Source organism: Sciurus carolinensis, chromosome 14, assembly GCF_902686445.1.
Source record: "Sciurus carolinensis chromosome 14, mSciCar1.2, whole genome shotgun sequence".
NCBI lineage: Eukaryota > Metazoa > Chordata > Mammalia > Rodentia > Sciuridae > Sciurus > Sciurus carolinensis.
In genome coordinates this window covers 84,773,294-84,788,120 of record NC_062226.1, presented here as the reverse complement: position 1 = coordinate 84,788,120, position 14,827 = coordinate 84,773,294, and the positions used below count along the sequence as shown (strand labels likewise).

The 14,827-nt window shown below is 39.2% G+C and overlaps 1 protein-coding gene across 3 annotated transcripts in view; it reads left to right on the top strand.

Moving 5' to 3' along the window:
* Slc28a3 (solute carrier family 28 member 3) overlaps positions 1–14,827 on the top strand; it is a 66,314-nt gene that overhangs the window by 38,081 nt on the left and 13,406 nt on the right. For all 3 annotated transcript variants that reach the window (XM_047524930.1, XM_047524933.1, XM_047524932.1), the window contains 6 exons: positions 2,672–2,816; positions 4,035–4,148; positions 4,708–4,785; positions 8,485–8,565; positions 10,831–10,911; positions 13,031–13,156. In XM_047524930.1, coding sequence (XP_047380886.1) covers positions 2,672–2,816; positions 4,035–4,148; positions 4,708–4,785; positions 8,485–8,565; positions 10,831–10,911; positions 13,031–13,156 — 625 coding nt within the window. The remainder of the gene's footprint in view (positions 1–2,671; positions 2,817–4,034; positions 4,149–4,707; positions 4,786–8,484; positions 8,566–10,830; positions 10,912–13,030; positions 13,157–14,827) is intronic.

The following is a 14,827-nucleotide window of genomic DNA, read 5'->3' as shown; positions in this document are numbered from 1 at the left end:
TACAAATAGAAAATCAAGGCCTAGATGAGGTGATGACTCATTTGAAATGTGTTCAAGCCTCCCTACAATCAGTAGCCTTAATTTCAAGTGCTACTGAATGATAAAATGTTGTCCCAAAGACATTAATTTAATAACCTTCCAGGTGCTGCATTAGAGGGATACCTACATATCAAAAAGCAGTTCAGAGTATAAGACAGTGTGGTTTTTAGTCATTGCACCAGTGACTTTAGGTCTCCTTAGAAATCGTCAATAGAATGGCCTCACGATCAATCAGTAAGTCCTATCCTGGCACAGGTCAGGGAATAGCAGCACGAAAGTTCATCTAATCTCAGTACCTGTTTAAAGAATTGGTTTGTAAATGCAAATGGATTTACAGGCAAATGGATGAAATTGGAGAATATCATGCTAAGTGAGATAAGTCAGTCTCAAAAAACTAAAGGACGAATGATCTCGCTGATAAGCGGATGAGGACATATAATGGAGGGTGGGAGGGGTTAGCGTTAGGGTTAGGGTTAGGTTTAGGGTTAGGGATAAGGAGGGTGGTAAGAATGGAGGAAGGAAGGACTGCATAGAGGGAAAAGAGGGGTGGGAGGAGTGGGGGGAAAGGGAAAAAAAATAACAGAATGAATCAAACAACATTGCCCTATGTAAATTTATGATTACACAAATGGTATGCCTTGACTCCATGTACAAATAGAGAAACAACATGTATCCCATTTGTTTACAATAATAAAAAAAAAAAAGAATTGGTTTGTAAATACAAAATGATGAAGATAGGTTTTTGTTTGTTTTGTTTTGTTTTTTGCAGTATTGAGAATCAAGCCAGGATCTTGTACATAATAGGCAGGTGCTCTACCACTGAGCTGCACCCCTGGCCAACATCATTTTCTTATGCAAGTTTTTTTTTTTTTTTTTTTTGGTGCGGGGGTGGGGCAGTGATGTTTGTTTGCTTGTTTGCTTTTGTGGCACTGGGGATGGAACTCAGGGCTTTGTACACACTGAGCTAAAGACCCAGCCCCACAAGTTATACATATCCCTCATACAACTTATTTATCTTATTTACAAAATATATTCAATCTTGATTATTTTTTAGTTCCCTCTATGGTTGAGCATTTATTTTATTTATAATTTTTGCTTTTTATCTTTTGTGTGTGTGTGTGTATGTGTGTGTGTGTGTGTGTGGTACTGGGGGTTGAACCCAAGGGGTGCTCTGGTGCTCTATCACAGAGTTCCATCCCCAGACCTTTTAATTTTTTATTATTTTAAGTCAGAGTCTCACTAAGTTGCCAAGGCTTAGTGATCAAACTTGGAATTACAGGCATGCACTACTATGCCCAGCAATTTTTTGCTATTGTAAATGTCGTGATGAGCATAAACCTTTTTTTTTTTTTAATCTATTTCTGGTTAATTTAGGTCAACTGGTATCTCTTTATTTACATTTCCTTATTACCCTTCCAATAATTTTTCAATTAGGCTTTCATTTCCTCTCATTTCTTTCATTATCTTTTGCTCCATAAAAACTAGGGTTTTAAAATTTGCCTTGATATCAAGGACAACTAGCTTCTGACTTTTTTTCTAGCCAACAAGTTAAAATCATGACCCACAGATTGTAACCAAAATACAACAATTTTTTTCATCCATCATCCTTTCCATTTCATTCAGTAGGAGCTATCTATCTCATATTTTGTATTAAAATGCCAAAACCCCATGACCCTTAACTCTTAGTTAATAATCCTGTGGTCACAGACATACTTTTAATATGAAGCTGTCCCAGCCCATACAGTAATGAAAACTAGGAACTCAACCAAGATACCATCTTTCATCTTTCATTTAGCTTACATTTCTCTTGTTTTCTGCTTCTCTACCAACCTCAAATCTAGGGATCAAGGCCAAGACAGTTCCGACTCAGACAGTTCCTGCTCTGCGCAGCAGACTCTCCTCCTTGGAGGAAGGGCCTCATGAATAGCGAAAACCCACTCTTCCCTATAGGACCCAAGTCCTGCAGTGACCCCTGTAGGCTTTTCCCTCAGCTTTTCTCTGTAGGATCTCCTCTCCCTACAGGGGGCCCTGCTGGGTGGTTCCCAGGATCTCTCTCTCCATGGAGACGCACAAGTGTTCTAACAGGAAACTTCATACATCCTTGGCCTAATAAATCAGGATTGTGCATCTCAATACAGCAAGCAGCCTTTCTGGTTCTGCCATCAAAACAGTGAGTCAGCTTGTCATGCCCACTAGACTCCCCAAGGAGTCACAACCCAGCCCAGCATCCAATTTAGCTCTGTTGAGGCCTCCCAACTGCAGAGGACACTCTTCAAATTCTCCTTTAAAGGGACAAAGGTAACATCTTACCCATCCCCAAAGACAAGGTGGAAATTCCAGATAGCTGTCTTGAAGAAATAGTCAGAGCTTCCTCTCCAAACATCCTTTCTCCTCTCTGATACCTTTGTGTATCTGTGAGCTGGTGAAGGGTCTGAGTTGCAGAATGAGAACACATTGCTTAATTTTTTGGCTATTTGCCATTATAGCCACAACCAAAAAGAGTCTGTTGCAGTATGTGAAAGCATAGCTTCCTGGTGCCAGGGTATGTTACTCCTGCCTGCATTTTTTAATTTTGTTTAAGCCTCAAGTTAGCACAATGAATGATTCCAATGCCTCCCTTCTGTTCTCTTAGGGTGATTTGGAGCTTATTGATCCTAGGGGTTATTTTCTGGCTGATCCTCGACACTGCCAAATTGGGTCAACAGCAGTTGGTATCCTTTGGTGGACTCATAATGTATATTATCCTGTTATTTCTGTTTTCCAAGCACCCAACCAGAGTAAGTATGAAATTGATTGAACTTTTTTTTTTTGCTTCCCCTCCCCATGTGAAAATTGCTCAAGAAAAGATCATAAAAGAATTTAACTCTTCGATATTTTTCTTAACTTGCTGTGATTTAAGTGGCTAAGTTATTCTTCTTCTGGAACTTTCAAAGTACTGTCTGTTACTATTTCATTCCGTTCTCAGTAATTTCCAGTTACATAGCCAGTAAGACATTCTTTCCCCGTCTAATCCAATTTCTACTCATGTACCCCCTGCGCCTATCGAACACATATACAGAGAAAAACACATTCATTTTGATCTCATTTTTCCCAGACTACAAATTACTTAATATTCTGCACTTGATCCTGCACTTTATCAAAGTTCCATTTGCAATTCAGGCTTTTCTACTCCAAAAAAATTTGTCCTTATATAGTTTTTTTCCCCATTGAATCCAATTCTCATCTTTGTCTGTCAGCCTATAACTCATGAAATGGGCAAGAATTCTGAGACCTAGAAGCTCTCACGTATGAATCATAATGGCAAGCCCTGGAAGACTTTTCTGACTAAAAGCTTGACCCAAGGAAAAAGTATTAATCAGGGACCAAGTTCACCTGATATGATCCAAATGACTTGCCCTGTTTGGGTAAACAGCTCCACTTTCTTGGCCTTTGCTCCAATAGGTCTTTTCAGGACTCATTTCTGCACCAAAAATGAAAACAGATGATTGTCCGTTTCTGCTGCACATCCTGGATCTGCATTGGTTCCCTTTATAGTGAAACAAGAGTCCCTCAACAGGACAGCATTTCATTTAATTCACTTATAAAATTGTCAGATCAACAAGCCTCAGACACACTGTTCTGCCTTTCCATTTTCCAGGCAGAAGTAATTATATTTGTTGAATACTTATAGTAAGACTAGGACAGTCAGGTCCTTCTTCCTTTAATGACACTTCTTAGACTATTCTTTGTGTCTAAGTTACTTATCAGAACTTAGTGGTTATTTATCAGCACTGAAGACTTCAAACCCAGGTTTAGGAAGAGGAAATGCAATTCTGAGCTTTTGAACGTATGGTTCTAACAAAAGTCCCTCTGTTATGACTCCTCAGGCCTCCCAAAGAAGGTGGGCCACAAGCCACACCTGAGGATCCTTTCAAGCAATCAGTGATTCTTTTGATGTTTATTCTAAAGCCAGAATTAATTTTCTAATAAGATAATATCTCTGTCATTCTGCATAGGTGTACTGGAGACCTGTCTTTTGGGGAATTGGGTTACAATTTCTTCTTGGGCTCTTAATTCTAAGGACTAATCCTGGATTTGTTGCTTTCGATTGGTTGGGCAAACAAGTGCAGGTAAGTGTTTCAAAAGAACACTTTGCTTTTAAGATGCTTTTAACATTTGGATGTAATCCTCAAGGCATGTCAGAAATAGGTTTATAAGTCTACAGTATTTGACCCAAATTTTAATTCCATAGCATGAATCAGACAAATACCTGTTTGTGTAGAATACATTAATCTGTCTAGTTTATTTTGATTACTGCTGTCCTTACCTATCCCGGTTGCCCACATCATCCTGCCCAAAGGGATGTCAACTTATAAACTGGTCCCCATACAGAAGTGAGCTTCCTTTGCATCCAGCGTTAACTAGTGGCATCCATGTATTATCTCTGGCTTGCTGGATCGAATTACTACACTCAGCTCATTCTTAACATCCTGGAGTCAGGCATGATAAAAAATCCGTATGCAGGTATAATTCAAAAATACAGTTCCTTACCATTCATTGGGCAAAGCTGAGAACATTAGTTTTCCAACAAGTTTATTGGGTCTTCATCCTCTGCAGAGCCTAGTGCTCCTGTGGCTTGTAACCACCTCTTCAGTGCTTTTAATAATCTCTTTTTCTTTCTCAAATCAGACTTTTCTGGGTTACACTGATGCTGGTGCTGTATTTGTCTTTGGTGAAAAATACACAGACCACTTCTTTGCATTTAAGGTAAATCCGAACTTTTCCCATGAAGTCGCTGTCTTGTCAGTAGATACTCAATCTTTGTAGATGCTCAGATAGAACCTAAATGACCAAACACCAGGTATATAATTGCTGGGCTTCTTGTAGATATACAACACATTACCAGCCTTTTGCATTTCCCGTGTGATCTGAAGTTAGTGGCCTGCACACATTTCACCACGTCACTTCTGTATAATGTTAAGAGAAACATCTAGAGGAGGTCACAAATATCCAAATATTGAGAGGGGGGAGTCTTGTCTGAGGTAGTTATGAAAAATCCTATGGGGTGATAGTATCTGGGACTTCAGGAGAAAGAACTTCATGCACCCAGCAATGAATGGGCATGTGGCCCCCAATGGCTTCCAGGTAACAGCTCTGCATTGGGAAAGTCCTCAGGCCCAGGGAGACTGGGACAGCTGCTCAAGCACATTAACCCATGTTCTTCCAGAGTCATCCTCATGCTACACCCTTCTCATCTTTCCTTCTGTACAGCCTTTGCCAAAGCAATCCTGGGGGATGGGCCTTCTGCTAATCAACTGGTCTCTGCACAGGCACAGTCAATTCCCTCTTGGGGTTCCCACAAGCACCAGAAAGCTCACTCTCTTCTGGCAAGTCCCTGCAAATATTAAGTCAGAAAGGTATATTTGGATTTTTCTCTAGCTTTTTTTTTTTTTTTTTTTTTTTTTTTTTTTGTGGTGTTAATGTTCATACATTTTCTCCCTTAGAGACTCCAAATTTTCCAAATTTTCCTCTAAATCACCCTAGCTTTGGTTAGGCAAATTTTTATGCTGGATTTTTTTTTGTTTTTTTTTGGTACCAGGGATTGAGCCCAGGGGTGCTTAACCACTTAACCACTGAGATACATCCCCAGCCTTTTTCATTTTTATTTTAAGATAGGGTCTCACTAAGTTACTTAGGGCTTTACTAAATTGCTGAGGCTGACTTTGAACTTGTGATCCTCCTGCCTCAGCCTCCCAAGCAGCTGGGATAACAGGTATGTGCCACTACACCAGCACTGGATCTTTATTTTAAAATAGTTTGTGTTTGGGTTTTTTTTTTGCGGGGGGGTGGTGTACCAGGGATCGAACTCAGGGGCACTCAGTCATTGAGCCACATCCTCAGCCCTATTTTGTATTTAATTTAGAGACAGGGTCTCACTGAGTTGCTTAGTACCTTGCTTTTGCTGGGGCTGGCTTCGAATTCCCAATCCTCCTGTCTCAGCCTCCTGAGCCACTGGGATTACAGTAATGTGCCAACTCGCTACTTTTTATTTTTTATTGACACATAATAATTGTCCATATTCGTGGGTACAGAGTGACATTTTAACACATGTATACAATGTACAATGATCAGATCAAGGCCTGAATCTTTCCTAAAACTGCTGACCTGATACTTCAGTGCTGAGATAACTAAGCCTTATCTGAGAAAGGTCAAGCATTTATAGAGTGAGATAGAAATATGCTTATATCGTAAACTGAACTGAGAATTGGAAAAAGAATAAAACCACAAGAAGGAGTAACTTGTTAGGCAGACAGCAAGGGCATCTTCAGACCTGTCTGTTCCTCTCTTGCCCCAGGGCAGTGGCCTTTCTGCTTTCCTTTCAACGCAGAATCCCTGGATGAGCCCCTTTAACTCCTTCAGTCTTTTAGGAAAGTTCTACCTACCAATTAAAGTTAGTCAGAGGCTCAGTGAACTCTGAATACTGGCACAAAATGTCTTTTAGTATATATTATTAATAGATTTTTCTAAATTAGATCTCGTACAAATCGTCCTTGGTCGTTCTGTGTCTCTGGTGGCAGCTTATTGGCCATTTAGCTGGGGGAACAGTGGGGAATTGTTGAGGTAAGTGGGGCTGAGCCTCTAGCCCACAGCCATGTGGTCTATGCAGGTGGAAACTGTTCCCTGTAAAAACACAGGCTGCAGGTTCCAAAAGAGCAACAGAGAAATAGGATCTAGCCAATTACATCCTTCTTTAACACAGGACTAAGCTGGTCTTCAAAATATAGTTACTTTAGTGATTCAAAAATCTATAGGCTAAATAATAATTATTTTTAAAGCTAAAAGAATAAGTGCATGGGAGGCACTGTGTGCAAGCACCAGTCATGCTTGGCCTGAACCTCACAGCTGCTACAAATAAGGATCTGAAATGCCTCACAATTCATCTTGACCCAGGTTACTCTGCTAATTAGTGGTGAAACTCACATCTTTTTAGAATCGGGACAATGAGAATATTTGCCAGTGGCCTTCAGTTTGTGGATCTAACTATCACAAATTCCCCCCAAATTGTATTTTTTCTCTAAGAAAACCTCATCCTAGAAGAGGGGGAGGTCACATTTTCTATGAAATATACTTGTCTTAGCCTTCTTTCTCTTGTTATAACAAAATACCTGAAACTGGATAATTTATAAAAAATAAAGATTTATTTAGATTACAGATTTAAGGCAGGGCAGTCCAATACCAACATGCTGGCATTGAAAAGTTCCTTCTTGGTGCATCAAAACATGGCAGAGGGTATCAGATGGTAAGCCAGAGCAAGTGAACTATCTTGGATCTCTCTTCTTTTCTTATAAAGCCACTACTGCCATCAAGGGGGCCCCACCTTCAGTACCATTAACATATGAATCTGGGTATTAAGTCTCCAACACCTGAACTTTCAAAGGACATAGTCAAATAATTTTGATATTCAAGCCTATCCAGAAAGAAGATCTACAAGCAATCAACAGACATATGAAAAAATGTTCAACTTCTCTAGTAATAAGAGAAATGCAAATCAAAACTACCCTAAGATTCCATCTCAGCCCAATTAGAATGGCGATTATCAAGAATACAAGCAATAATAGGTGTTGGCGAGGATGTGGGGAAAAAGATACACTCATACATTGCTGGTGGGGTTGCAAATTAGTGCAGCCAATCTGGAAAGCCGTGTGGAAATTCTTCAGAAGACTTGGAATGGAACCACCATTTGACCCAGCTATCCCACTCCTTGGCCTATACCCAAAGGACTTAAAATCAGCATACTATAGTGATGCAGCCACATCAATGTTCATAGTTGTTCAATTCATAATAGCTAGATTGTGGAACCAACCTAGATGCCCTTCAATTGATGAATGGATAAAGAAACTGTGGTATATTTATACAATGGAATATTACTCAGCCATAAAGAATAATAAAATTATGGCATTTGCAGGCAAATGGATGAAATTGGAGAATATCATGCTAAGTGAGATAAGTCAATCTCAAAAAACCAAAGGATGTATGATCTCACTGATAAGCAGATGATGACACATAATGGGGGTTGAGGGGGCAAGAATGGAGGAAGGAGGGACTGTATAGAGGGAAAAGAGGGGTGGGAGAGGTGGGGGGAGGGAAAAATAACAGAATGAATCAAACAACATTACCCTACGTAAATGTATGATTACACAAATGGTATGCCTTGACTCCATGTACAAACAGAGAAACAACATGTATCCCATCGTTTACAATAAAAATAAATTTAAAAAAAAGAAATTAGAATAAGAGTCTATAGAGAGGGAAGCTGCCTGGTAAAAGTGTTGTCACTTCAAGAGGCATTTCCAGTATTGTTATGATGTTTCTAATGGAGAAAGGATGCAGAGAGGAGCCCTAATAGCAAATCTGTAATACTACAGGGGTCACCATTGACCCATGACTAATTCTGTTCCCCACCAGGTTCTGCCAATAGTGGTTTTCTTCAGCACTGTGATGTCCATGCTCTACTACCTGGGACTGATGCAGTGGATCATCAGAAAGGTATTGGGATTGGGACGTACCAGGTGAAAGGTGCAGAGCTGATTATTTCAGGTACAAAGTCTTAAATGCCTCTTATCCAGGCATTTCCAAAGTGCCTTTCTCTTCCTACAAATATTCACCTCCATCACCAAAGTTATTACATTGAAACCCCAAGATCCGGCATGTGCCCATAAAAGGAATTTTATCTCAGGGACTTCTGATAGGGCTTTGATTTACAACCCACTGGATAACTCCATGAAACCAAAGCAGTTACTTCTTTAGCCAAACAATTGAGGTCAGATACCTGCGAAGGGGAAGTAGTGTTGATCCCGCCTCACAGTTACCCACACTAGGCCTCACATACACTCACTCTTTGTCTTTAGGAAGTTACCAAAGTAGGTACTCCTCGTCTTGGAGGTGCTAGAGAAATTAAAGCAGGAAAGTGAAGTGTTTTTCACCCTTGGTGGTGGGGATGTTTTATCAGCACACAATTTCTTTTAAAGGAAGAGTTAATTTCATTCTTGCTGCTTCAGCAACTGAGTCCTACTCTTAAGTCAGATCAGAAAACTAGGAAATTTATAAACTAGTTTGGATGTACATGAGAGCAGAGCAGTGCATACAGGGCTTGAGAGACAACCACAGCCTTCCGTTGATTTCTGTAAATAAATCAAACTGTAAAATCAGAAAGATAGGAGAAAGAGAGAGAGAAAGAACCAGAATACCAGCAGAATTTGGAATCACAGTGAGCTCTGGGACATATGATTTCCTGATTGTTGGTTTAAATATACAGAATTACTGCACTCACGTTTAGAATCTAAATTTTTAAAAATTCTGGTAATAATATTATTTGATTATAACACGTATCTGCTTAGAATCTTTGGAAACTGCACAGGAGTAATTGGTTATTTTTAAAGGAGAATAAAGGAATAGGGATGTAGCTCAGTGGTAGAAACCATGCTTTAGCGTCACAAGGCATGAGTTCAGTCACCAGATCCAAAAATAAAGCAATTTGCAAAAAGAAGAAGAAAGTATACAGTGCCTATGTGAAATAATCTCACACATAGAGAGAAAGCCTTAAATATGAATATGAATGTTAAAAAATGATCATCAAAGTATTTGTTGTATCATTACATAAATGCATGTAGATGTTATGCATTACTATCAGTGAAGTTATACATCATTTTACCTCTTGCTTTTCCAAACAATTTTCACTTAGTCATTTTCCCATGCTAATAAATAATCTCTGAAAATGAATTTTTTTAAAAAAGAATTACTGCACTCATATAACTAAGTGGAAAGAAAGGAAATAGATTGCAACAGGAAGTCCCCATCCTGAGATGAGTACCACAGTCTCTGGTTGAAAGATATATTAGTCAGCTTTCCATTACTATGATAACTACCATGAGATAATCAACTTACAAAAAAGAAAGGTTTATTTTGTCTCTCAGCTTTGGCAGTTTCGGTTCATGATTGATTTGCCTTGCTACTTTTGGGTCTGTGGTGATGAATTGCATCCTGGCAGGGAGTGACTAGTGGAGCAAAACTGCTCACCTGATGACCAGAATGTGAAAAGGGAAAGGAATTGACTGAGATTCCACAATACCTGCCATGGCAGTGACCTAAGATCTCCCACCAGGCCCCACCTCTTAAAGTTTTCACCACCACTTGATAATGCTACAGTCTGGAGACCAAGCCTTTTAACACATGGGCTTTTGGGGGGCATTTCAGATTCAAATTGTCACAAAAGGTCAATACAAACAGTGGGACCCACAAAACATGTTCATTTGAATTAAGCAGGAAAAGTCAAACTTCAACTACATCTCACTATTTAATAGTTAACAAAACAACTTTCTTTGACAAAACAACTACTCTGTGCTTTGGTTTCCTCTTCTGTAAAATGGGTGCAATTATAGGACATACTTCAAAGAGTAAAGATTAAATGCATTGCCCAAGTCAAGGGCTTACAACAGTGCCCAGAATGCAGAAAAGCCTACCGTAAGTATTAGCAATTATCATTTATTAATTTTATAAAGCATAACTGTAGAAATTCTTGTGTCTAATGTTCAAAAGTATATACAATGACTCATACTTACCACCCTAACAGGAGGATTTGATTGGCCTGCTCTGTGGGCTAGATGATTTATACATAGGTTTATCACCATCACCAACCTGCTCATGATTATCAAAGGCCTCAATATTTTATTCCAGTTCAAAGATTTTACCCCACTTTGAAGTTTGTCATATACACATAGTTCATCACTGACTTTGTTCCTTTCTTCCTTTTAGGTCGGATGGGTAATGCTGGTTACTATGGGGTCATCTCCTATTGAGTCTGTAGTTGCTGCTGGCAATGTATTTGTTGGACAAGTAAGTTGCAATATCAAGAAACCAAACAATGCAAAACACTTGCTACATGGATAGTCTCTTTCCAAAACACAGAATAGGAGGATACCATAGCATTGTCATTTCTTTTAGTGTGGAGAAAAGGATGTAAATAAGGAACCCCTAATTTTGGCAATGTCCAGATTCCAGGAAAAAAAGAGAAAGAAAGATACCTCTCAAGTGTCCAGATACACTGGTGTGGAATTGGGTTCCTGAAAATTGTGAAGAAAAGAAAAGCTGAGGCATTTTAGTAAAGCATAGGGCTTCTCATATACAAATTCTTTACAGTCTTTTCTGAGTTCATTGACTTATTGAGGTTTCTTCAGAGGCAAGTTGCTCATCCCCTCGAATGGATTTCACTGTCTTAAAACTGCAAACATGGGGCTAGGGTCGTGGCTCAGTGGTAAAGCACTTGCCTGGCTCATGCAAGGCCCTGGGTTCGATCTTCAGCACCACATAAAAATAAATAAATAAAATAAAGGTCAATTGTGTCCATCTACAACTAAAAAATATTTAAAAATAAAAACCTGCAAACATGTAAGAGACAGCCTCATATTCTATACTGCAATGCTTGTGGCAATAAAGAAAACCAAGAAAGGTCTTCTACCAACAACCATGCAGCTGTATAAATATTCTCATTCTCAACTTGTCCAAACTGGCCAACATTCTGTCTTCGCTGAGCCTGAAGAAAAAAAAAAATGCCTTTACGTTTTTTTTTCTTCTCATTAAAGATAAACTTTTGGGCTACAATTTTCACTTCCTTGATTCATCACAGGGATAAATGCTCTTTTGCCTGAAGTCCATTTAAGCAAGAAATGTGATGCCAAGTGATGTCCCTCAAAATAGCAGCATTTCTAAGAGGTGGATAAGTGAGAAATGGTAATCAGCTACTCATTACTCAGGATAGGTAGCTTCAGGGAGAATTGAATCACACACCAATGAAGCCAGGAGTGAATATTTGCCAGTACCACTGCCCAGAGAAATTGGACTTGATGCAAAAATCAAGCCACCCAGTGAAACACAGCTCCAAATGCCAGGCTTACTACTGCTCCAACTCCGCCAGGCAGACTGAACCTTCTTGGTAAGCCCAGCTCACTAGCCTAGAGCTCTTTAGAGGGGATAGAGGAAACATACTTCCTTCCCCTAGTTGAAATTATAATAATTACAGTCATAAAAATCTCTCAGGACTAATTAGGGCACCATCTTGAGTTGATTGCTACTACCTGCAGGATAAGAAGGCTCACGTGTTGGGTTCCTATTTAGTCTATAAACTGAGGCTCAATGCATTCAATCTTATAGAACAATTAGAAATAATGAGGAGAAAATTGTAAAATTGCACCCATGCTTCTGTGGTACTTAATTTGATACTTAATATGCTGAAAGCACAGCTGTTATTGATGGAGAGCCCTACAGGGTAGGCAGGCTGTCCTCCTTAATGAGATTCAAGTCTTTATAACTACACTCTGTCCAGTTCCTTTCCACCCATCAGAGAGGGATCTCTGAGTTTCAATTACAAAAGTGCCTAAGGGCACCCGTCTTTGTAATTGCTGATTTTTTTTTTTTTATACATGTGTCTCTATTTTGCTGAGGTCTTTGGAAACAGGTCGAGTCTGTCTAGATGAAGCTAAATGATGGAGAGTCACAGTCGACAAGAAATCCCCAGTTCACAAGGCCAGGCCACTGAACAGTTACTTGGCTTGCCCTTAGTAATGTACACCAAGTTCTCATAGAATCCAGTCCTAGGTTAGGAAGAGGCTCCCTATAACTAACTTCACAAATGGCAGGGTTTACTCTTGACCATATATGAAAATGGCCTAGAGTTCAGATGACCAGATGTTGATGTGTAGTTTCTCAAACTTGAGCATGCCTCAGAATTACTTGGAAAACTTGTAAAATCACAGATTGCTGGCCCTACCCCCAGAGTTTCTGATTCCATAAGTCAGAGAATTTGAATTTCTAACAATTCTCAAGTGATGCTGATGGAGTTGGTTTAAGGTTGACTCTTAGATATACTGTTTTAGGGAATGAAATATTGAGTTGATAGCACACTCCCCCTAAGATTTTAAAGGTGACATTTAATCTAATTACCCTTCTCTGTCTTCAGACTGAGTCTCCACTGCTGGTCCGACCGTATTTACCACACATCACCAGGTCGGAACTTCATGCCATCATGACTGCTGGCTTCTCTACAATTGCTGGAAGCGTCTTGGGTGCATACATTTCTTTTGGAGTAAGAATGTTCTGGAATTAACTTTTGCAAAATTCAACCTCTTCTTTCTTTGCTCTTGTTATTTATTTTTTCCTTTCTTTTATTTTTCTTTCCCATTGCAAGGTGGAAAAGGAGGCCAAAAGAGTGCCTTTTGTAGTATGGAAAAGTTGGTCACAGTTACTTTGGCATTTGAATATAGTGATCCCAAGGAGTTTGAGGTCTTCACTTTCATGTTCTTGCCACCAAAATGTCTATATCCAACTACAGCAAAATGAGGTTACTTTGGCTGGAAGTTCAAATCCGTTTATAAAAAAATTAAAAACTATAACTACCATTAGTAAAGATCTTAACAGGCATCAGCCAACTATGATCCATCAGCCAAATCCAGAAATCATAACTTGTTTTCACAAGTAAAATTTTATTAGAAACCAGGTACTCCTATTCATTTGTCTTTGGCAGCTCTCTTGCTATACAGTTGAGTAGTTGTGGCCTGGAAAACCACAATTATCTACTCTTTGGTTCTTTTCAAAAAAGACTTTTGGATCCTTGACCGCCAACAGTGGTTCTCAAACCTTACTGCACATTAGAATCACCTGTAAATTTTCAAAGACCCTAATTCCAAGGCCCATAGCTGTGGGTAACTAAACCAAAATTTGTTGGGGTGAGATCCAGACATCGATATTTTTTAAACTGCTCAGATTTCAACTGAGCCACGTTTGAGAGCTGGTAGCCTATGGTGTAGGGTTGGAGAATGCTGTGATAGTCAATATGTGTGCTCCATGTGTAGGCTGACAAGCCACACGTTGACATAGACACCACCAGAGAAAGCTAATAGTATAGGCAATACCCTGTTACTCAGGTGACTAGGATCTCCTACAAGATAAGTGAATTTTATTCCAAGCTGGGACAACCAACTATTAAAAAGAAGGAAGAAGAAAAAAGTGAAGAATACATTAGGAATCAGCAGTATGAATGGATCCTAGATGATTCACTGTGCCCCTACTGTGGGAATGCTGCCTTTAAAAATGGACTAGGTCAGCTATCCCACTCCTTGGTATTTACCTGAAAGAACTGAAATCAGCATACTATAGTGATACACACATACAAATGTTTACAACAGTGCAATTCACAAAAGCCAAACCAACCTGGGTACCCATCAACAGATGAATGGATAAAGAAAGTGTGGTATATATGTCTACACAGTGGAGTTCTACTCAGCCTTAAAGAAAAATGAAATTGTGTCATTTGCTGGTAAATGGATGAAAATGGAGAATATCATGAGAAATGAAATAAGTCAGACTCAGAAAGTCAAGGATTGAATGTTTTCTTTCATATGTGGAAGTACAGAGAAAAATAAATAAATAAATAAGGTCTCATGAGAATAGAAGAGAGACCAATGGAGTAGAGGAAGTAAAGGGCAAGGGAAGGTATTAGGGAATGATATCAATCAATTATGCCATGTCCATGTACAGATATGTAACAATGAATCCCACTTTATGTATAATATAGTGCACTAATTTAAAAATAATAATAATAGAAGGAAGACCTACAGAGGGGACTGGGGGAAGAAGGAGATCAGGGAGAGGAAGAAAGGGAGGAAAAGGAGAGGTTCTGGGGAATGAGATTGGTCATCATGTTATGTGCATGTACAAACATATCACAATGAATCCCATTTTTAAGAAAAATTTAATG